Below are 21,980 nucleotides of genomic sequence, written 5' to 3' on the forward strand. Positions count from 1 at the left end.
TCTGTGTTGAACTCACAATTCCCCCTTTGTCAGCTTGTTAACCCTTAACTGCTGGGCCTTTCCACCCCGAGTGCCAAGCCCTTTTTTGGCTATTTGGGCTAGTTTGCATTCAGGGTTCCATAACTTCTTTCCACGTAAGGTATCCACACCAAAATTGTGTCTTTTTTTCTGAACATCCTGGGGATTCTAAATGTACCCTATTTTTGTGGATTACCTCAGAGGGGACAAAGTAAATAGCCAAAATATAGCCACATTATGATTTTTTTTGGGGGGGGGAGAATAGGAAAAAAGTGCTCTGGATAAGTGTCTTTTTCCCCCTAAAAATGGCATTAACTAACGGTTTGCTGTGCTAAAGTCACCAACTTTCCAGATTTCAGACATGCAGCGATGCAGAGCTGAATCAAAGAACATATTTTTTTACAACAGTTATGGCATTTTTCCAATTTCTTTTTTCTGCTTTTCACCTACTTTCAGCTTGTGGTGGAAACCAGTGTGAAACCCATGGCTGATCCAGGAAAGCTCTATGTTTCTGAAAAGTAGACAAAAAATCTGAATTCAGCAAGGGGTCATATGCGTAGATCCCTCAAAGTTTCCCCAAAGAAACCAACCGTTGAAATAAAGAAATATTGAAAATGAGTTGGAAAAACAGTCATTTGTGATAATGTTTTCATCTGTAACTTTTTTTCACCATGGCTGATTTACAAAAACCAATGCATCATTATGTTTGCTAGACCTATTTGGTTGTGGTGAGATATAGGGTTTGTTGGTTCTCAAAGAACCCCGGGTAACCAGAGCCAACAACTGAGCTGCCCTGTACAATGGTTTTTCATTGTGTACAGGATATTGACCAATTCATATGGTGCAATATGTAGAGTGAAAACTAGCTAGCAAGGTAACCTATGTATTTCTGAAATGGGCACATATGGAGTTTAGGAGCAGTGGTTATTAGTACATCTCTGATTTTGTGGGTACCCGTACGAGCATATGATTTGGAGGATATTTTTCTAAATGTCTTCTTTCCTTCACACTGGCTTACATTTAGAAGCAAGGAGTCCCGAATAGAAAATCACAAATATCTATGCAAACTAGGTCATATATTAAAAAAACAAGAGATAGAATTGTGTCAGCAAACACCACAGAATCAAAGCCGTACAAGGTAGTTAAAAAGGATAACTTGTGTCTATTTATTACATTCACATGTTATATAACATGTGAATGTAATAAATAGACACAAGTTATCCTTTTTAACTACCTTGTACGGCTTTGATTCTGTGGTGTTTGTTGACACAATTATATCTCTTGTTTTTTGAATATATGACCTAGTTTGCATAGATATTTGTGCTTTTGTATTCGGGACCCCTTGTTTTACAACCTGTACTCACCCTGTCCCTATTACTAATATTAGGGTACCTCCCTTTTTTCTCTATAAATTACATTTAGAAGCCACAAATCAGCAAAATCCAATTTTGCTCCCATATGCCTTTTGAAAAAATTATACCTCACTTGTGTGGGTGGGCCTTGTGCCTGTGACAGGAAACGTCACAAATTCACCATTGATACATCACATTTTCCAACTCAAAGCTGACCCGTTTTTTTGCAGAGTGGGTAGGTGTGGATTTTGGACCGTAGCTCGGCCAGCACCTAGGGAAATATAGCAAACCTGTAAATTCGACACCTAGAGGAATCTAGATGGGGTGTCGTAATGAGCATGATAAAATGTCCCGGTAGAAAAGGAAACAGACAAAGTCCTTTGTTAGATAATGTTTTTTTTTTTTTTAAACAGGAGTTCCTGTTATATTTTCACTTAACCCCTTCCGTGCTCATGACGAGCTGAGCTCGTCATGAGTTGCGCCGCTCGCATGCTCATGCTTTGTACAAAAGCCGCACAGCGCGAAAATCGCGGCCGCACGCATGCGTTTAAACTGATAAATGAAGAATGCACATAACTCACCATTCCAAGGGTGCTGTGCCATTACTGATGCCTACATTCGGACAGCTTTGTTCCCACTTATGCAGCTCTATCCTCAAGTACCTTTTATCTCTCCATGTGGTATGCGGAGCGCATATCCTTGTTTTAGAGTGTGGGACCTGGTACGTTGGTGGATTGCATGATGTGCAGCAGAGGTAAGGAAACTCAGGTATTGTAGTTTAGTGTGTGGAACGGTAGACGCGCCTCCATTGCATGCAGCATGATGCACTGAAGAAGATCGGTGTCATGGGAGTTGTGGTTTCCAAATGTTGTGTGGTCGGCTGGATTTTATACACACTTTAGTTTTACTAGGAAATGACGTGTTTCAGGGCTAGACTCTCATTACAGTCTACCTAATTTAGCAGGTAGGTGTTCAGCAGAGTGCCCAAGAATGATGTAATACTCCGTGTCATGATCAATTAGTAAAGTGACATCCTTTTTTTTTTTTTTAAATTCTTTTTATTGTTGCATCAGCAGTATCACCGCCAAAGAAAAGGTAGACAGACGGCAGGGCGTCAACATTCCGCCCTATCCGCCAGGAACGCAACTTTTCTCAGTAGTTACATCATGTCATATTCTGCAGTCATAGATTCGCATTCAAACTAGCAAGAATAAGAACAAATAAACCAAAACCCAACAGAATCCCAGGAACAGCCGCCCGCCACCCCTCCACACCCCCCCCCACCCCTTGGTCCCCACCCTCTCTCAGCATGTCTCAACCGACAATCCCGCACACAAGAGCAGGTATTAATGTAGGCATATGACACTCATGGGTCCCCACTGTGCACATCATCTCGTCCAGGTGTTCCCCTCCCACATTTTACTAGTCCACAGGGTCTCAATCTAGTCCATGGAATTGTCTCCATTTAGCCCATATTCTCCTGAATTTTTTGGGGCAGCCCCGTGCACGATAAGTAACCCTCTCCGCCGCCATGTACAGATCTAATCCCCTCCGCCATTCTTCCATGTTCGGCTTTCCGGGCGCTCCCCAGCATCGTGCGATGTCTCTTTTTGCTACTACTAAGGCCAGAACCAGAAAGATAGTCAAGGGGCGGGGCAGGTCCACCTCTGTGATTGTACCCAACAATGCCAGTCTAGGGTCACGTGGTAGGGCCACCTCTAATACATCCTCCAGTTCCCGGAACACCTCCTCCCAGTATTCTTGAATTATTTCACATCCCCATAGTGTGTGGAAGAAATCACCCGTGTGTCGATGGCATCTAAGGCATGTTGTGTCTGGTATTCTACCCATTTTAAAGAGTCGTACCCTATCAAAATAAGATCTGTGCAATATTTTGAATTGTATGAGGCGGAGTCTGGATTTAATAGCTACCTCCCGGGGGTGCATGAGGGCGAGTTCCCAGTCTAGATCCTCCATGTCCCCCACATCCGCCTCCCATCTATCACGGAGGGCTTGCAGGTCACCCAGCATATTGTTGGTTAGATTCTTATACGTCAGGGATATCGCCCCACCCTGTAGCTGTTCCTGCAGCAGTCTACCCTCCAGTGGTGCGTAGTCTGGGAGATCTGCCAGTACAATGTTTTGTGCGTTCCATGCATGTTTCAGTTGTAAGTATTTGTAGTACTGAGTGTTGTGTAGGCCAAATTCTGTTCTTAGTGTCGGGAAGGTCTTTAATTCCCCTTTTGCAATCACGTCTCCTACCGTTGAGATGCCTATGTCATCCCACCTCCTAAAACCTTTCAGTTTATTCAGTTCTCCCAGCCACTTGCAGCACCATAGTGGTGTCTGACGAGTGACCCTCTTGTCCCAACCCATTCTTTTCGTCGCCCTACGCCACGCTGTCAACGTTATCTTAGTGGCGGGAAGGAAGTGCTGGCCTACCGCTTCCCCATAGAGGTAATGCAATATTGACTTGTGTGACCATTGAGACCTTTCCAGCGCATAGGTGGGGTGATCGGCCGCCGCATGGAGCCACTCGTTGATCGGGGCGAGGTGCTCCGCCCAATAGTACGCCTCCAGGTTGGGAAGCGAGATACCCCCGCTATATTGGTGGCGCTGCAACGTGGTGAGGGCCACCCGAGGTTGTTTTCCCAGCCACAGGAAGGCGCGCAGGTCCGCATGTATTTTAGTCAGAGTCGCCAATGGGAGGGGATAATACTCATTCTGGAGTGCATAGAGAAACTTGGGTAGTAGGACCATTTTATATAGTGCGGCACGACCCAATAGGGTGAGCGGGAGTAGCCTCCATCTATCCATTTCTGACCTTGTTTCCACCATTATCCTAGCCACGTTTGAAGTGTAGGAGCGTGTCTTATCTAGCGTTATATATACGCCCAGGTATTGGAAGCCGTCTGTCGCATGAATAAGCTGTCCCGGAAGGCACTCATGACGCTCTTTGCCGTGTGGGTCATAAAGGACCGATTTGTGCCAATTGATCGTGTGTCCCGCCCTCGCCCCGAATTCGCCTAGCTCCCCGAACAGTGCTGGAATTGTCCTGCCCGGGTCGGTCACGAACAACAGTACGTCGTCGGCGTACAGAGATATTTTTTCCTGTGTGCCGTCAATAGTACCCCATCTAAAACCTCTGATATCCTGGTTCTGTCTAATTCGTGTCGCTAAAATCTCAATCGTAAGGGTAAACAGGAGGGGGGATAATGGACAGCCCTGGCGCGTACCCCTACCAATGGGGAACTCACGGGACAACCTTCCATTGATCCGCACTCTCGCCTTCGGGTTAGAATACAGGAGCCGGACCCACTGCATGTATTTGGGACCAATCCCAAAACGTCGGAGGGTCTCCATCAGGAAGGGCCAGTGGACTGCATCAAATGCCTTCTCCGCATCCAATGAGAGGAACCAGTGGGGTTCACTCCTTTCACGGACCTCCTGGAGCCAGTTGTGGGTGCGACGGAGATTCAATTTGGTCGCCCTATCCGGAAGGAAACCTGACTGGTCCATATGCACCAACTCCGATATCACCTGTCGTAACCGTCTAGCCAGGATAGTGGCCAGTACTTTCGTCTCCGTATTCAGGAGGGAAATTGGGCGGTAGGAGGAGCAGTCGTTTTTGGGCTTGCCCTCTTTGTAGATTGGGATAATAGTGGCCAAGACCAGGTCCGGGGGTAAACTCCCTGCCTGGTATGCGTCCGTGAAGAGGTTTTTCACGTGTCGCTGTAACAGATCTGCCGTACGTTTAAAAAATTCTGCCGGGAAGCCATTGGGCCCGGGAGTCTTCCCCGGTTTCAACGCCGTCACGGCTTCAGAGATTTCGTCCAGCGTCAGATCCGCCTCCAGGGCTGCAGTAGCCTCCGCGGATAGTGTCGGCAGCTCCATATCACTTAAGTAGCGTTGGGCGTCCCCACAGTCGCCCAGGTCCCTAGCCCTGTAGAAGTCCTCGTAATAGGTCGCGAAGGCCTCGGCTATGTCTCTATCCGTGTGTACCTGCCTGTTTCCTGTTAACGAGATCCTATCCACCCATCTCGCTGCAGTTTCCCTCCTACTCAGCCAGGCTAACAGTTTGCCCGACTTGTCACCGACATCATATAGTCGATGCAACGTCGCCAGTGCCTGAGTGCGCGCCTCATCCGTGACTAATTCCCTGTAACGTCTCTGTGCGTCAATCAATTTCCTGAGGCGGGCCTCAGTCTTTTGCTGGTGATACTCCGTTTCTAAATTTAAAATGGAGACCTCTTCACTCTCTACCTGACCCTGACGCGACCTCCTAGCCTCTCCCAGCCTGGTTTGAATGCGGTCTCTTAGGACTGGTTTCATAGCCTCCCAGAGGGTAACACCAGAGTCCACCGAGCCCTCATTTTCGGCCATGTACACCCGTATGTCCGCACGCACGCCCTTAAGTATTACCGGGGTTTGGATGTCCCATGCCGCTAATCGCCATTGTGACTGCCTCATCCCTCTGTCTCGTCCCACCTGTACTAATAGGGGGGAGTGGTCGGAGATCCCCCGCGCCTTGTATTCTGCTAGGTCTCCAACCGTGATATCCTGTCTAGACATAAAAACATAATCCAGCCTGGAGAAGACCTTGTGTGCCCCGGAGTAAAAGGAATAGGCTACCTGTGTTGGATGGAGCCAACGCCATACGTCGGTGAGGCCGAGGGTGTTCATCTGCCGGGCTAGGGCGGTTGTGGAACCCATTGGGTGTGAAGTCCCCGATCTATCTTGTGTGGTGCACATGACATCATTAAAGTCCCCCCCCATTACCTGAGTTGTGTCAGCCGTGTCCAGGAGGATAGTGGCAACCGCCTTCAGTGTGTGAGCCTGCAGCTTGGGTGGGGCGTACACTGATATTATCGTGAACCTACGTCTTTTCCACAACCCCTGGACTCCCGCATATGTGCCCTGAGGGTCCAACCAGGTGCGTGTAATCGTGAATGGCGCAGCGTTTTTTATAAGGATCGCCACCCCCCTGGAGTCTGCCGTGTATCCTGCATGTGCCAGGACAGTGTATCTTCCCCGCGCAATAAATGCGCACTGGTTCCCTCTAAGGTGTGTTTCCTGGAGGAGGATGACGTCTGGTGCCAGTCGTCTGAGGTACGCATTAACTAAACCTCGTTTAATTTTCGACCCCAGGCCGTTCACATTCCAGCTTAGCACCGTGAACCCTGTGTCACCCGTGGGTGTAGCGTCTAGTGTACTTGCCATTGTGTTGCTCTGAACCTTCCCTGTGTGGGACCGTGACGTAGGGACGTCAGCAACTGTGGAGTGGCGTGTCTCTGCTGTTCCTGAACGTGATCCCCCCTCCCCCCCAGAACCTTTGTGGACCCCAACCGGGGGTAATACAAGAACCAATTCCCCTCAGCTCCCCCCTCCCCACCTCCCTCCCCTTCCAGTTGCATCCCAACCCGGGCCTGAACTATCCAAGGGAGAAGGTCTGTCGCCCTCCCGCACATCCCTCCCCACGCTAAACAAGAACTAACACTGAGAACTGAAAGAACAGTAGGGGGGTGCGTGTCAACTTGCTTGCTCCGTGTCGCCGAGACTTCATCATCTCCGATCTCCCAGCAGCCCAGTTCACGAATGTGAGTCCTGAGTGTCCGTATTCATCCCTTGGCTTGAAGACTCTTGTTCCATATGTTGGATTACCGTGATCAGCGGGTGATCTGAGTTGTCCATTGGTATGTCTCCATCTCCTCCAGACATTTGGGTTTCCGAGTCCTCCACCTCATCGCCTTCGGATCTGGTTCTATTCCTCAGGCAGCTGAATCTCGAGCCCACCACCAAGTCATTGCTCGGGGACGCCGACCTGTTGCCTCTTTCACCCTCCTTGTCTCGCGTGCGGTATGGCGTCGCCGGGGCTTTCTTCTGCGTCCTCCGCGCACCCCGTCGCTGTGGTTTCGGCACCTCCCAGAGAGGCCCCTCACGGATCGTCTTGTCCAGAGCAGCTCGGCCAGCCGCCTCTCTGCTGTTCAGAATGGGCCTCTCCTCGAGCCACTGCCACACATCCTCCGGGTGGGCAAAGAAGATGGATTTGTCTTTATATATTACCCTGAGTTTGGCAGGGAAGAGGAGCATGTAAGAAATGTTCAAAGACCTCAGCTTCGCCTTGACCGGGTCGAACAAACGCCGCTGCTTCGAGACCTCCTGACTGTAATCTGGAAAAATCATGATGGAGGTATTCTCCAGACGGATTTCCCCCAGCTTCCTGGCTTCGCGGAGGATCAGGTCTCTGTCCGCATAGTTCAAAAAGCGCGCTATGACAGGCCTCGGCCGCGCTCCCTCCGGAGGTTTGGCGAGGAGCGCCCTATGCGCTCTCTCGATGATGAAGCACTGGGAGAATCGTGCCGCCGGGAAGGTAGTTTTCAGCCAGTCCAGGAGAAAGGCGGACATGTCCCCATCCTCAATCCCTTCTCTAAAGCCCACAAAGCGAAGGTTATTGCGCCTGGATCGATTTTCGGCATCATCCACCTTCCACAGCAGTTGGCGATGAGAGGCCTGCAATTCCGCCATATCCTTCTTAAGTGTTGTAATCGCCTCCTCATTGTCGGTCAAGCGAGATTCGGTCACCGTAACCCTCTCGGACAAGTTTCGGAAGTCCTGGCGTAGTAGCGTCACCTCGGATCTCACCTCTCCAATCTTCGTTTCCAGGGCCGTCCGAGATGCCTGAATATCGGTTCTGGACGCTTGAATGGCCTCCAGCAGCATGGCCGTGTCGTTGCGTGCGCCGTTCTGCTGAGATTGCTGTGCCGCCCCGGACCGCGTTGCGGTGAAGTCGTCCATGGGGCCCCGTTTCGAGGGCCCGGAGGTCCGGTCACCTTTCCCCATGTTGATATCGCGCCTCTCTGGCACCTGCGGCGCAGATGTGCCCAGCCCCGGGCAGCGTGTGGCAGTAGAGTCCCTTTGGGCGGCCCCGTTTGCAGAGACTCTCCCGCGGGCCCCCCGGCACCTCTCTCGCCTCAGTCCTAAGGGTCCCCTGGCTGCTCACCGTGGTCTGGTGGTCGCCGTGTGTGGGATGGGGTCGCGCAGGCAGGATCTCTCCCGGGGCCCCAGCAGACTGTCTCCTCACCGGGGGGATCTAGGTCTCCTCTCCCCAGCAGTGGCCTTCAGGCTGGGCAACAAAGCAGCCCGGCCGCCATGTTGGTAAAGGCGGGCACCGAGTGCAAGTCAGAGGCAGTCCCCCGGCTCCCGCGTGGTCGGCTCTCGGCTCCTGTGCCCCGGGCTCACCTCCGTCGCGGTCTGTCAGCGTCTCCCTGGCCGTCCGCCACTTGGGGTTGGTCGCGGCGGGGACTCCTCGTCTGTCTCGTCCGCTTCACACTCCGTCGGTCGCCATCTTGGTGCAGGCGGCCGGTCGGCTGCGCCCGCCTCGGATCACCCTCCTCTCTCCGGCGGCAGAATCCCGGTCCCGCCTGGTCGCCAGGGGGGGGTGCGGGGGTCCCGGCGCCCCCAGTAGCCGGGCACTGCGGGGCAGGATTGAAAGGAGAGGCACTAGGGGCGCCGCGTTGCACCGCGCGCCGCGGTCGTCAGCATGGCCGCCGGGAGGCTTCTGGTGTAGAAATGACCGGCGCTCGGTAGAGACAGCTCCGCGCTATCGCTTGGGGGATTCCGCCGGGTATCAGGACGTCGGTCCTCCGTTTTGGCATGAGTTAGGGCCCATGGGCGATCTGCATCGTCGGATAATCGTGCTGCTCGGCCGGAGCTCCGGCAAGGCACGTCTAGTCGGCCATGTTGCTGGCCACGCCCCCCAGTAAAGTGACATCCTTAATACATAATTCAGAAAAGGGGGTGGTGATGAACAGAGTGCCTGAATTAAGCAGACCACTCTTACCCAGTCCAAAGATCAGGGCTTGATCCATCACCGTTTTTTTAGCTCACTGCACCATCCCAGCTCAGAACTTGGCTATATGCAAATTAGTCTGTTCCTGTCCCAGTGCATGATGGGAACAGGGCAAACCAAACTACCAAGCCAATTCTTATACTGGGAAGGAAACAAGCTTCCGGGGACCGGTTTCTGGCATTTCAGCCGTCGTCGGCCCGGCTTGCTTGTATCCTGATGGTGCAATGAGCAAGGGACTCACATCTGAGTATACCCTTCCACGCTTATGGTGGACAAAATGATTCAGAAAAGGGGGTGGTGATGAACAGAGTGCCTGAATTAAGCAGACCACTCTTACCCAGTCCAAAGATCAGGGCTTGATCCATCACCGTTTTTTAGCTCACAGCACCATCCCAGCTCAGAACTTGGCTATATGCAAATTAGTCTGTTCCTGTCCCAGTGCATGATGGGAACAGGGCAAACCAAACTACCAAGCCAATTCTTATACTGGGAAGGAAACAAGCTTCCGGGGACCGGTTTCTGGCATTTCAGCCGTCGTCGGCCCGGCTTGCTTGAATCCTGATGGTGCAATGAGCAAGGGACTCACATCTGAGTATACCCTTCCACGCTTATGGTGGACAAAATGATTCAGAAAAGGGGGTGGTGATGAACAGAGTGCCTGAATTAAGCAGACCACTCTTACCCAGTCCAAAGATCAGGGCTTGATCCATCACCGTTTTTTAGCTCACTGCACCATCCCAGCTCAGAACTTGGCTATATGCAAATTAGTCTGTTCCTGTCCCAGTGCATGATGGGAACAGGGCAAACCAAACTACCAAGCCAATTCTTATACTGGGAAGGAAACAAGCTTCCGGGGACCGGTTTCTGGCATTTCAGCCGTCGTCGGCCCGGCTTGCTTGAATCCTGATGGTGCAATGAGCAAGGGACTCACATCTGAGTATACCCTTCCACGCTTACGGTGGACAAAATGATTCAGAAAAGGGGGTGGTGATGAACAGAGTGCCTGAATTAAGCAGACCACTCTTACCCAGTCCAAAGATCAGGGCTTGATCCATCACCGTTTTTTAGCTCACTGCACCATCCCAGCTCAGAACTTGGCTATATGCAAATTAGTCTGTTCCTGTCCCAGTGCATGATGGGAACAGGGCAAACCAAACTACCAAGCCCCGGAAGCTTGTCTCCTTTCTGGTGAAGAATTGGCTTGGTAGTTTGGTCTGCCATGTTCCCATGATGCACTGGGCCAGGGACAGACTAATTTGCATATAGCCAGGTTCTGAGCTGGGATGGGGCAGTGAGCTAAATAATGGTGATGGATCAAGCCCTGATCTTTGGACTGGGTAAGAGTGGTCTGCTTAATTCAGACACTCTGTTCATCACCACCCCCTTTTCTGAATCGTTTTTGGCCACTATAGGTGTGGCAGGGTATACTCAGACATGAGTCCCTTGCTCACTGCTCCATCAGGATTCAAGCAAGCCGGGCCGACGACGGCTGTAATGCCAGAAACCGGTCCCCGGAAGCTTGTCTCCTTTCTGGTGAAGAATTGGCTTGGTAGTTTGGTCTGCCCTGTTCCCATGATGCACTGGGCCAGGGACAGACTAATTTGCATATAGCCAGGTTCTGAGCTGGGATGGGGCAGTGAGCTAAATAATGGTGATGGATCAAGCCCTGATCTTTGGACTGGGTAAGAGTGGTCTGCTTAATTCAGACACTCTGTTCATCACCACCCCCTTTTCTGAATCATTTTGTCCACCATAAGCGTGGAAGGGTATACTCAGATGTGAGTCCCTTGCTCACTGCTCCATCAGGATTCAAGCAAGCCGGGCCGACGACGGCTGTAATGCCAGAAACCGGTCCCCGGAAGCTTGTCTTCTTTCTGGTGAAGAATTGGCTTGGTAGTTTGGTCTGCCCTGTTCCCATGATGCACTGGGCCAGGGACAGACTAATTTGCATATAGCCAGGTTCTGAGCTGGGATGGGGCAGTGAGCTAAATAATGGTGATGGATCAAGCCCTGATCTTTGGACTGGGTAAGAGTGGTCTGCTTAATTCAGACACTCTGTTCATCACCACCCCCTTTTCTGAATCGTTTTTGGCCACTATAGGTGTGGCAGGGTATACTCAGACATGAGTCCCTTGCTCACTGCTCCATCAGGATTCAAGCAAGCCGGGCCGACGACGGCTGTAATGCCAGAAACCGGTCCCCGGAAGCTTGTCTCCTTTCTGGTGAAGAATTGGCTTGGTAGTTTGGTCTGCCCTGTTCCTATGATGCACTGGGCCAGGGACAGACTAATTTGCATATAGCCAGGTTCTGAGCTGGGATGGGGCAGTGAGCTAAATAATGGTGATGGATCAAGCCCTGATCTTTGGACTGGGTAAGAGTGGTCTGCTTAATTCAGACACTCTGTTCATCACCACCCCCTTTTCTGAATCGTTTTTGGCCACTATAGGTGTGGCAGGGTATACTCAGACATGAGTCCCTTGCTCACTGCTCCATCAGGATTCAAGCAAGCTGGGCCGACGACGGCTGTAATGCCAGAAACCGGTCCCCGGAAGCTTGTCTCCTTTCTGGTGAAGAATTGGCTTGGTAGTTTGGTCTGCCCTGTTCCCATGATGCACTGGGCCAGGGACAGACTAATTTGCATATAGCCAGGTTCTGAGCTGGGATGGGGCAGTGAGCTAAATAATGGTGATGGATCAAGCCCTGATCTTTGGACTGGGTAAGAGTGGTCTGCTTAATTCAGACACTCTGTTCATCACCACCCCTTTTCTGAATCATCCTTAATACATAGGTCGGTTCTCAAAATATCATAGAATTCTCAAAAAGTCGATGCTCAAATTGAGACCACTATCTGTGAATCCTAGCTTAATACATCTGGCCCTTAGTGTGTTCTCAAATAATGCAAACGAGGGAACTGTGGCACCGTGAGTGAGATGAAGACATCTGTGCAAGAACAACACAATGTAGTTAGGTGGAGAATGTCAAACTGTGCACAGTCTTGTCTATCCTCGTTTGGCAACCCAGGCACTGGGTCGAAAATAGAATCTGAGGTTATTTAGAATAATATTTGTGATATTGAGTGACTGATAAACGACAAATTTGCCAGACCAATTCTTAAGATGCTTCCACAGAAACTAAATTAGGAAAGAGAGCAATGATGTATCCTGGATTATGCTATAAACAGTATAATGAATTTCCTGGCCTATTCAGAGCCCTATTGTGGTCATAAAGGTAGCCTACACGGAGCCCAGACATGAACAGAGTGTCTGCATATGCAGAGTCTGTGAAAAGACAAGGACCTGAGATAAATTGAACTCTGGTATATTAAGGCTTCAGTACAATCAGAAGAAAGGTGTATGATCAGCGCCTTGCTAAATCTAAACCCTGGCCTAAAATTAACCCTGGCATAATCAGAGTGGCTGTTATGATACCTCCCTTACAATGAGAATGCTACCATCATTTTTCACCTCTTTACATGGCACCGTATAGGTGAAGTGGATCATTTTACAGGACAAGTAGATTTCTGACGCATCTAGTCCCTTGGTCAAGTAGGTATATATAGCTAAAATTGGGCATCCCAAGGTCATCTATAGGTTCTCCAGACCCTTTAATATGAGGGGCCTCCTAATTTTGTTCTGTGGCTGTTGAGGGCAGAACTGAAGGTATGACAAACATGTAGGATTGTTAGAATGAGATGCTGGAAAACTGAGCGTTATGGTAGGTGTTGGGTGGGAGGGTACACTCTATGGAACAATTACAGATACCATATCTGTATTAGCTGTACATTAAGGTTATTGTAGTACTGATCAATGAAGGGGAGGAAGAAGCAGAGGTCCATTCAGCTTCCAAACGGTACTAGTATCGTCAGTTAGGGGGGCAGAATGAACCAGAGTGGGCTCAATGCTGGAGTCTCAAAGATTTGTTTTTAGGAGACCTTCGCCCACACGGTCACAGTCTGCAGTGTGTATAATCTCCTCTTAGTGTGGTTTGATGGATAGCGTGATCATCGGGTCTGTTACTTGAGTGTCGCATTTTCCAAGTGACTTCATAACCTGCACCTGGAGGTCGACAGTGGTATGTGAATTAAAATGATCTTGTAGGTAAATCTTAATTGTGGGGGAAAAAAAATAAGATAGGGATAAGTCTAAAAACAGAAACGTGTTGGGTGGATAAGTCACTGATCCACGACACCTAGTGATCAGGTATACATGTTTCGGCCAGGAGCAGCCCTTATGGGTTTTTGCCTTCTTGAGGACCGAAAGTGTTGGGGCCCAACTGTATAGTGCTTCCCAAAAGTTGGATTAGTGAGTGGATTCACTCAAACGTCTTATTCTTGGAGCACATTTTGCTCAAGTTGGAACGTGGTGATAGGCTCAGTTTTTAGGCCTATAACTCGAGCATGCATTTCAAAAACTTCATGGTTATGGAGGTATTATAGGAGAAAGGTTTAAGCTTTGCTTTGAGCCATCCTCCACAGTGTTTCTGCATACCTCTTTCCAACCAAATACTTTTATTTACTAATGGATCCACATGTAGGCAACAAGAGAGAATCAAAGTGGGGAACCTATAGAGTGTTCAAAGATCTGTGACCCCCCAATCTCATAGGCAATTAATGTGTGGTATCCTATTATTTTATTTCAGGTACATGCAACATGTCCCAGGAATCTTTGGTCTGTAATATAAAAGCGCCTGTCCTACTTCAGGTTGAGAATATGAAAACAGAGCTCGCCCGTCCTGGTGTAGCTGTCATCGATGTGACTTTCCCTCAAGTCAAGCACATTGACGTGAGTACAGATCAAAATTTTTGCTGTTGCCCCCTGCTGTCTGGTTCTGCACTGTAGTGTTTTTTTTATTGTTGTGCCTCACCCTAATGGTGTCTGTCTTACTCTTTTTTCTGTGACACAATGAAACATGCTTTGCCTGCTTCTGTCAGCTGTCTTCACATTGCATGCAGTATCAGGCAATGATCTCTCTTGCGTTCAGATTGTACAGATGTATGCAGCATCTACATTGACTTGTACAGTTCTCAGGAAGTGGCTCCTGGAAGACTTCTGGTCTCCCTCAGGAGTAGAATAGAGGCATTACAGTATCCCGCTAGGTACTAACACCTATCCCAGAAAAACAGGAATAGTGAAAAAACACTGCAAGGTAGAATTCAGGAAGAGAACTGGGAAAATGACCTGGGAAGCCGATGGACCACGAAGAACAATAGGCAACGACCCAGAGTATTATAATGCAATGTTTCTATATCATAACAGCGTGCATTACGCATGTGTAAATGATCATCCCATAAATAAAAGGCTAAACTCCTAAAGACTTATAAATCACGTGTTGACAAAATGCAGAAATCACGAGTCTATGAAACAGGTAGTACTGTTTATCTAGAGTTTAAGGCCTGAGGTTTGGGCCTAGCAGAAGTGGACATAGTGACCTCTGTATATTCATGACACAAAGTTTCAAGTCACTGACATCTAAAGTCGTCATGCCATTTGGCAGCATGTGTCATAGGCTGGCCCGAGTGATGCTCGTCTTGTACTGAGATCTGTAGTAGATTGAAGAGTTCTCCGATCCCTTGCTGCTCCCTGAAATCTCCTAAGAGCAATCTTCAGAAAGTGTTTTCACTGTTAGGTGCATGAAACGGGGATTGAGAATGGACACATTGGGCCTTTAACTTTTTTTACCTGCTGCTTCCTCCCAGATGAGCGATCACACACAGGTGGAAGGAGGCAGGGAGTGAGGCTTTAGCAATGATTTTAGCAATACAAAACCAGCACAGTCTGTTTTAGAAGTATACAATACTTGTAGACTGCCCAGGGCACCACAAGCAAGTGGCACTATATAGAAAATGTATTGCTACAGTGGCAAATGGCCACATTTCATAGGGCTCCACAACTTTCTCAAAATGAAAAAATGAGCACACCTTGCCGATTTCTTTTTTTTTTTTTCTCTTTTTTTGTGTCCTCATTTTTAGGTCTCGCCTGTCGATGCGCATGCGCATCGAGCAAGCGAGACTATAGGGGCTCATCGACTCTTTATCTAACTTGCAAGGAATCGTGGCGATTCCTTGCAGTGCCCGTGACTTTTAAGCTCAATGCGCATGTGCATTGAGCTTAAAAGCGCGTGCACAGCCGCCCGCATTCCTCCGACACCTTTGAAGTGAAGCTTAGCTTCACTTCAAAGGCCCGGCTTCTTCACACCCACATGCCGCTCTGCCCCGCTCCGCCCCCTCCCCTGAGTCAGCACTGCAGAGAAAGCCGCCTCACGCTTTGAAGCCTGTGCATCGGCCATTATCTTTCGCCTTCCTTCTCGCTCACTTAAAATGGCTTTCCAGTCACCACGGGTGGCGGCAACACGAAGCGCAAGTCTTTTGTTGCTTCGAACGAGATATGCAAGTAGCCAGCCTGAACGCCTCACCCCGGATTCCTCTGTTTGTACACGCTTGATATATTTTATTCCTGCAGTATTTGTTAGGCTTCGGTGGGAGAAATGACACTCATTTCGCGTACACAAATGTTTTTTTGAATCTGAGCATATTTATACAGAAGCCCTTGTGTTGTATGGAAATGAGATTAAACGTGTATTACCACCTCCGAACCTTATTGTTTTTATTCTTTTCTATTTGCCTCGTACAACGCATTTTGCACCTTCAATACAAGAACTATCGCATATGGCTACACGTCTAGGCAGGAGGAGTACATGATTTCGAGAATGCCCTATTAAACTGCATTATTTTGGCATATACCATAAAATCGGTGCAACTCCCACGGTCTGACTACCAGTTACAGTCCCCAGGGGGTTATTTCTCCATAAGACCCTAGTACTGTTCGTGGTCTTTGCAGTTGTGTCGCACGTGCATTCGGCTTCTGTGTACGACTCCGGCCTCAGTCTCTACCTGGGGGAGGGGGTGGGCTGGGCAGCTCGGTTCTCCTGCCTGTGAGCGTCGCACGCACTATGCTTGTCGCAGCTCTACACAATGCTTGTCGCAGCTCTACACATTTCACGCACCGGGCGCCACGTGTTTGAGTATATCTCACGCACCCTGAATCTCGTACAGGCATGGTACCGGTGTTCACCTCACACACTTTGTTTTTGAGAGTCACACACAACACGCTTATGTTTCCGAGTATCTCACACTATTCCTGCGTCTGTGAGCATCTTCCATGTTATTTTTTTCATTTATTTTATTTAATGCGATTTTATATAGCGCGAATATTATCCAAGGTGTCAGAGCGCTTTACAGGGGCATCACAGGCACACACCAGGCGTCTCGAGAGCGTCAGACTCGCCCATACTCGGCGTCTATCTCACACCCGTGTGTGTGAGCCTCTCGCGCTCTGAGCGGTTCACACGCACTGTACACGCTCGTATTCTCACACCAGGGTTACCCTGTGTGGTAAAATCACACACAGGGCTCGTTTGTTGGCACCTCACACCAGTTTCCCATGTTAAACGATCTTTTCCCACCTCACACTTCTGTGTTTCTATTCCTTCTCCACCTTCCCGTGTGTGAGGAGCCCCACGCATTACATACAAAATGCTTCATGTGTTTGTCTCCCACATACTTGAGTTTGTTGTGCTTGTGTTGTGAGCATCTCATGCACTGCTCTTTTGTGACCTCGTGCGGTGTACTCGCTTGGAAATGTTTCTCACAGTTTTCAAGTATCTCCCTCGGGCTCTCGTGCTGTGTTCATCGCAAACACCACACTTCTGAGTACCACCCACACACAGCCACCTCGTTCTGTATATCGAACTATGCTCATCATTGTGCATTTCCCGCTCCACATCAGGGCTTCTCGCGCGTGTACCTGTATCTCACACACGCCCGCGCATCCTAGCATCTGGCATGCTGCAAGCTTTTCATATTTGTAAGGTTCTCGCACCGTGCGTCTCCTTTTGCACCTCACTATGATACAGGCGTGAGGCGTCTCATAACTCACTCACCCTCACTCACACTCACTCACACTCAGTCACTCTCACTCACACTCAGTCACCCTCACTCACCCTCACTCACCCTCAACCCCTCACTCACCCTCACTCATCCTCACTCACCCTCAACACCTCACCCTCACCCTCACCCACCCTCAACCCCTCACCCTAACTCACAATAACCCTCCCTCACCCTCACCCTCACTCACTCTCACTCTCACTCACCCTCAACACCTCACTCACCCTCAACACCTCACTCACACTCAACTCCTCACTCACCCCCACCCTCACTCACCCTCAACACCTCACCCTCACACAGTGCAATAGGTCTCACAGGATTTTTAGTTAAAGCTTTTACAAATGTTTATTGCTTTTTTGATTTGTAATTCTTTAGCATTGGCTACAAAAAATAAAAATGCAAAAGATTTACAACAAAAAACCCATAAACAATTCTAAATGCACTAACTCTAATGCTGCGAGACCTATTGCATTTCCAATGCTTGTTCATTATACTGTGGTAAATAAATAATTAATTACCGGTTCTATTTTTCAGGATACTCTAATAACAGATAGCTCAATAAATAAGAGTCAAGATTCGAGGTAGCTGAAGTATACAGGCTTTAATCAGGCATAAAAGGACAGGAACAGGACAGCCTGCATGGGAATAGGATGGCAGCTGCCGGGGGGCAGGATCTGGGAATAGGCTGGCTTTTAATAACAGTGCATTAATATATATACTAAAAACAATTACATTGCATTCAATACAGTAGGCGTAGCAGTAGGCGGAGTTTGTAGCAGTCGCGAAAGATAAGGCATAAAGTGGGTGTAACAAGAGGTGTGTACAGGGCGTATACATAGACATGTGATGCAAACGTAACAGAATATGTCATAAACGGGGCGGAATCATGGAGGGGGCTACCTGAGCAGCTGGGACCTCTAACCTAGTGGTGCGCGTAAACTGGCAATGACGTGTTACCAGGGAGAACTGGGGGCTATGACTTCTGCACTAGAAGAGGAGACGAAAGTCTGGAGGGTCAGAGCGACATGTACCTAGGCATATCTAGTATCTGGTGTTTATAGTACATGTTGATAGAATCCAAAAGTTATCAGGGCAAAGGCTAACAGACTTTAAGACTGGTGCATGCATTATTCTACATGTATTGCATGTGCGAGGAATATTCTATGAATATGAATACAGTATTTCTCTTTCATGGAGACATAAAGGCTAGACCATGACGGAAACTATTGATGCGATTCAGTAGCTTAGGAATGCAGAGAAGGAGGGTTGGACTGATAACTAGAAACATAACATATTCTTGGCAGACTGGGAGGCAGAGCGAGGCCGAGCCGGGCACTGCGTGGCAAGAAAGTAAGTGAAGGGTCAGGGATACAGGTGGGGGCTGTATCGCTCCTCGGAGAGTTCAGGAAACAGGAGCTGAATCTGAGTCCGGGCCCTTTTGAGGCCTAGAAACGGGGACAATTCAACGAATTAACGTGCACACTGTGAAATGTGGCAACGTAGCTTTGCATAGGCCTAATATTCGTTGTATTCACGAAGACTGGAAACTGACATACTAGAGATGGACACAACTGTAATTGCGTCTTTAATTGATCAGAAGGGAATACATGCATATCGATCATGCACATATGACATAACATGGGGAACACGTAGGCACATATGACATGGCAAAATTTACTTTTCCACATTACGGGGCCAGTAGACTCTGAGACTATATCGAGGGCCACATTCTCCCTTCACTGGGGAGGATTTGGAGAGCCCATGGGCCGTATGCATCTGTCCAGGTCGAGAACCTGAGCCTCAAACGCAGATAAAGTTGATCTCTAGCCATGAACGCCAACCCGGCTTTCTTTAAACTAATATTTCATTGATGTTTAATCATTGGACTGACAAATTTTACAGAAAAGAAGATGGTTAGAGTCTCTTACTGCATGGGTGAGATTTATGCCAGTCTTCCCAAATATCCCAGAATTTTGTTCTTTTAGAAGGAGGACCACTTCGATCTAAGTTGTGTACCCCTTGTGCTGTATTTGGCCATTTTCACACCAAAGGGGCGGCTGGGGAGACTCCACTTTAGGCATCTCTCTGTTCATACAAGCAAGATTAGTACAAAGATGAGTGATTTTGTAATCTTACGAAGTTTCAGGGGATTGCCCCTAACCCCTCTCCCCCGCTGACAACCCCAAACATAACCAGTGACAGGCTTACCTTGATCTATTGGCCCATTATCTCTGAGAGCACCTTACCCACTTTTTGCCGGTAGATCTCAAGCGAGGGGTGCTGCCAGAACATATGGACATCATCAGCTTTTTCCCCACCACACTTGCGGCACTTCCTTGCCTCTTGGGTTCCCAATTTCGCAAGCTTCCTTGGCATCCAGTAAGCCTTATACAGTAAACAGATGATTTTTCTGAGAGGTGCAGATTTTGTAGATAGCCACAAAGAACACATAGATAGTTTTCAACGTCTTGGTTTGGCTGGTCCCTCTTCCAGATCTCAGTGGGCAGGGTAAACTCTTCCTCTCTAGTGTGGACTAACATCCAGTACCACTGTGAGATTTATTTTCATTGGAGTGTTTTTTTCTGGACTGGAAACAGCACAGGATGTAGGTGACTGCCTACTGAGCCACGCCCCTAGTCGGCAACCCAACCCCGCCATGTCTCTTCCAGCACAACACCCAAAGTATACCCCGAACCACACATACACGAATGTGGCCCAGGACCTCGACTTTGCGCTGATTCAGTCAGATTGAGCAAACTCTATGAGGTCCACATTGGCACATATGGCAGAGACAAAGGCATGCTAACTTCAGTGACAACATCAGAAACGGTTATCACGAGCCTCGAATATGCGGTAGATACAGGTGATCCATCCTCGAGTACCAGAGTTTTTTAGTATGAATAATAGTGCCAACTCAGATGTGTGGTCACTTCTGCAGTTGCGGCCAGCATGGCTTGTGGATGGGGTGTGGGGAGAGTCGCAATTGCAGGAGTGAGCAGCACAAAAAGAAAACTTACCTTTTCCACTGAGTCTGCGTCTCCGCTTCTGCTTTCCTGCCTCAGGAACAGGAAGCAGGCAGCCAGGCTGCATCCCTTAAGTGACAAGACGCTCAGCAAGGGCTTGAAGGGGTGGGCATGTTCTCTATGCAGGCTGTAAAGAAGCCTGCATGGAGAACGGAGAAAGTGCTTGTGACTGGTTTGGGCGGCCCAAGAGGGCTGACCAAACAGTCATTGTTTACTTAGAGATGGGCAAACCACTCCTTCCTTGCTCCGGGAGCAGAGCAGCCCCGCCCACCTGCCCTCCCACAAAGCAGCACAAACAAAATGATAATAACTGAAAGTTATCATTTTATGTTTTTGTTTCTGTTTCTCGCACTACTTGAAAGCAGTGGGGCAAAGTTCCTCCGTCATATTGGAGGAGCCACCACTTCTCTTCTGTTAAAAACGTTCCAAGCCGCCGTGGACGCTCTCCACTATCAGTCAGATAAAATGTGGACCTACTTAACATCTTAGCTGTACACGTTTTAGGCATTGAGACTAAATTATTGAAATTAAATAACTTAACTATTGAAGCTCAAACAGTTACTTATCTCCAACAACCTGTTTGTTCATGCTCGCATATTATAGACAAACTAGCATCCTAGCTAGACACCTTGAAGACACTCCTTGCGGATATAAAATCCAGCTTGGCACGACCTTTTTTTAGGCCTCATTCACAAATAAGTAGTTTTCCTTTGAGAGATATGGGCTCTTGAACGGGGCCTATAGAGAAAGAGCTTGGCTACTAACTGTTCTCTTACCATCTCCAAAGTCCCCGAAGAGCATACCTCAAGAGAAAAAAAACAGGCAGTCGGAGGGGAGAGTAGCGACCTGACAGTAACTCAGCCTCCTTGCCAGCATTTACTTATTTCATAATCATAGGACCGTACTTTGATATTATCTAGTGAGTCTTGATGATCTATTCTTCCCAAGCCAGCCCAAACTTTAGATACGCAACCGCGATCAAGCCTGTTGACTCTTTTAACAGAATTAACCCTGTCTAAAAGTACTGGGGGGCATAGGCGATACCCATTTCAAACCGTTTTCTCTTCTTGCCAATAAAATTAGAATAAATAATACTTGTGCATGTTGTTTTATAGGTTTGATATTAGGCACCTCTTCAGGCAAAACCCCAAAGATAGCTAAAGCAAAGCTTCCCTCAATCTCTTTTCCCAGAATTTCTGAGATATTCTTACCAACATCTTGCCCGAAGTCCTGAATCTGAGGACACTGCCGTAATGTGTATATCGTCTGCATTCACAGTGGCGCACTTTAAACAGGCTTTAGCTCCTTCTCCTCCCAATTTTGATAGCCTTTTACGGGTCCAGTATGCTCTGTGAACTGTAAACAAATGGTTTCTTCTGAGAGGCGCAGCTTTAACAACTGACCATAAAGTAAGCATCTATGCTTGCCATAAGTATGTTGTATCTGACATCTGCAGGTCTCTCTTCCAAGACTCCTCCATAGATGTTGGGGGCGAGTCTCCTTTTACCAGCATCCAGTACCATTTGGAGACTTCTTTGTGTTGGTAAAGGAGCCCAAGATATTTATTTCCCCAATCTTCGTTTCCTTCCCCCGGTTTACACAGTCTACGAATCCAACTCGACAATTGGTAAAACCTAAACCTAGAAAGCTCCTGGTTCGTGATGGTGTTTAGAAGTTCCCAGGAGACAAATTTCTTGTTCCGTAATAATTGCCCCCATTTATTTATTCCTACTTCATCAATGGGGCAACCAGTTTATCCTTTAGGCAAATAGGGGTCCCTGGAGAATCCTAAATCG

General features: G+C 48.4%; 1 protein-coding gene across 2 annotated transcripts in view; it reads left to right on the plus strand.

Moving 5' to 3' along the window:
- NICN1 (nicolin 1, tubulin polyglutamylase complex subunit) overlaps window positions 1-21,980 on the plus strand; it is a 131,370-nt gene that overhangs the window by 8,488 nt on the left and 100,902 nt on the right. For both annotated transcript variants that reach the window (XM_078661217.1, XM_078661216.1), the window contains exon 2: window positions 13,858-14,000. In XM_078661217.1, coding sequence (XP_078517343.1) covers window positions 13,869-14,000 — 132 coding nt within the window. In that variant the 5' untranslated portion in view covers window positions 13,858-13,868. The remainder of the gene's footprint in view (window positions 1-13,857; window positions 14,001-21,980) is intronic.

The sequence above is a fragment of the Lissotriton helveticus genome, chromosome 9 (assembly GCF_964261635.1).
Source record: "Lissotriton helveticus chromosome 9, aLisHel1.1, whole genome shotgun sequence".
In the NCBI taxonomy this organism is placed as follows: Eukaryota; Metazoa; Chordata; class Amphibia; order Caudata; family Salamandridae; genus Lissotriton; species Lissotriton helveticus.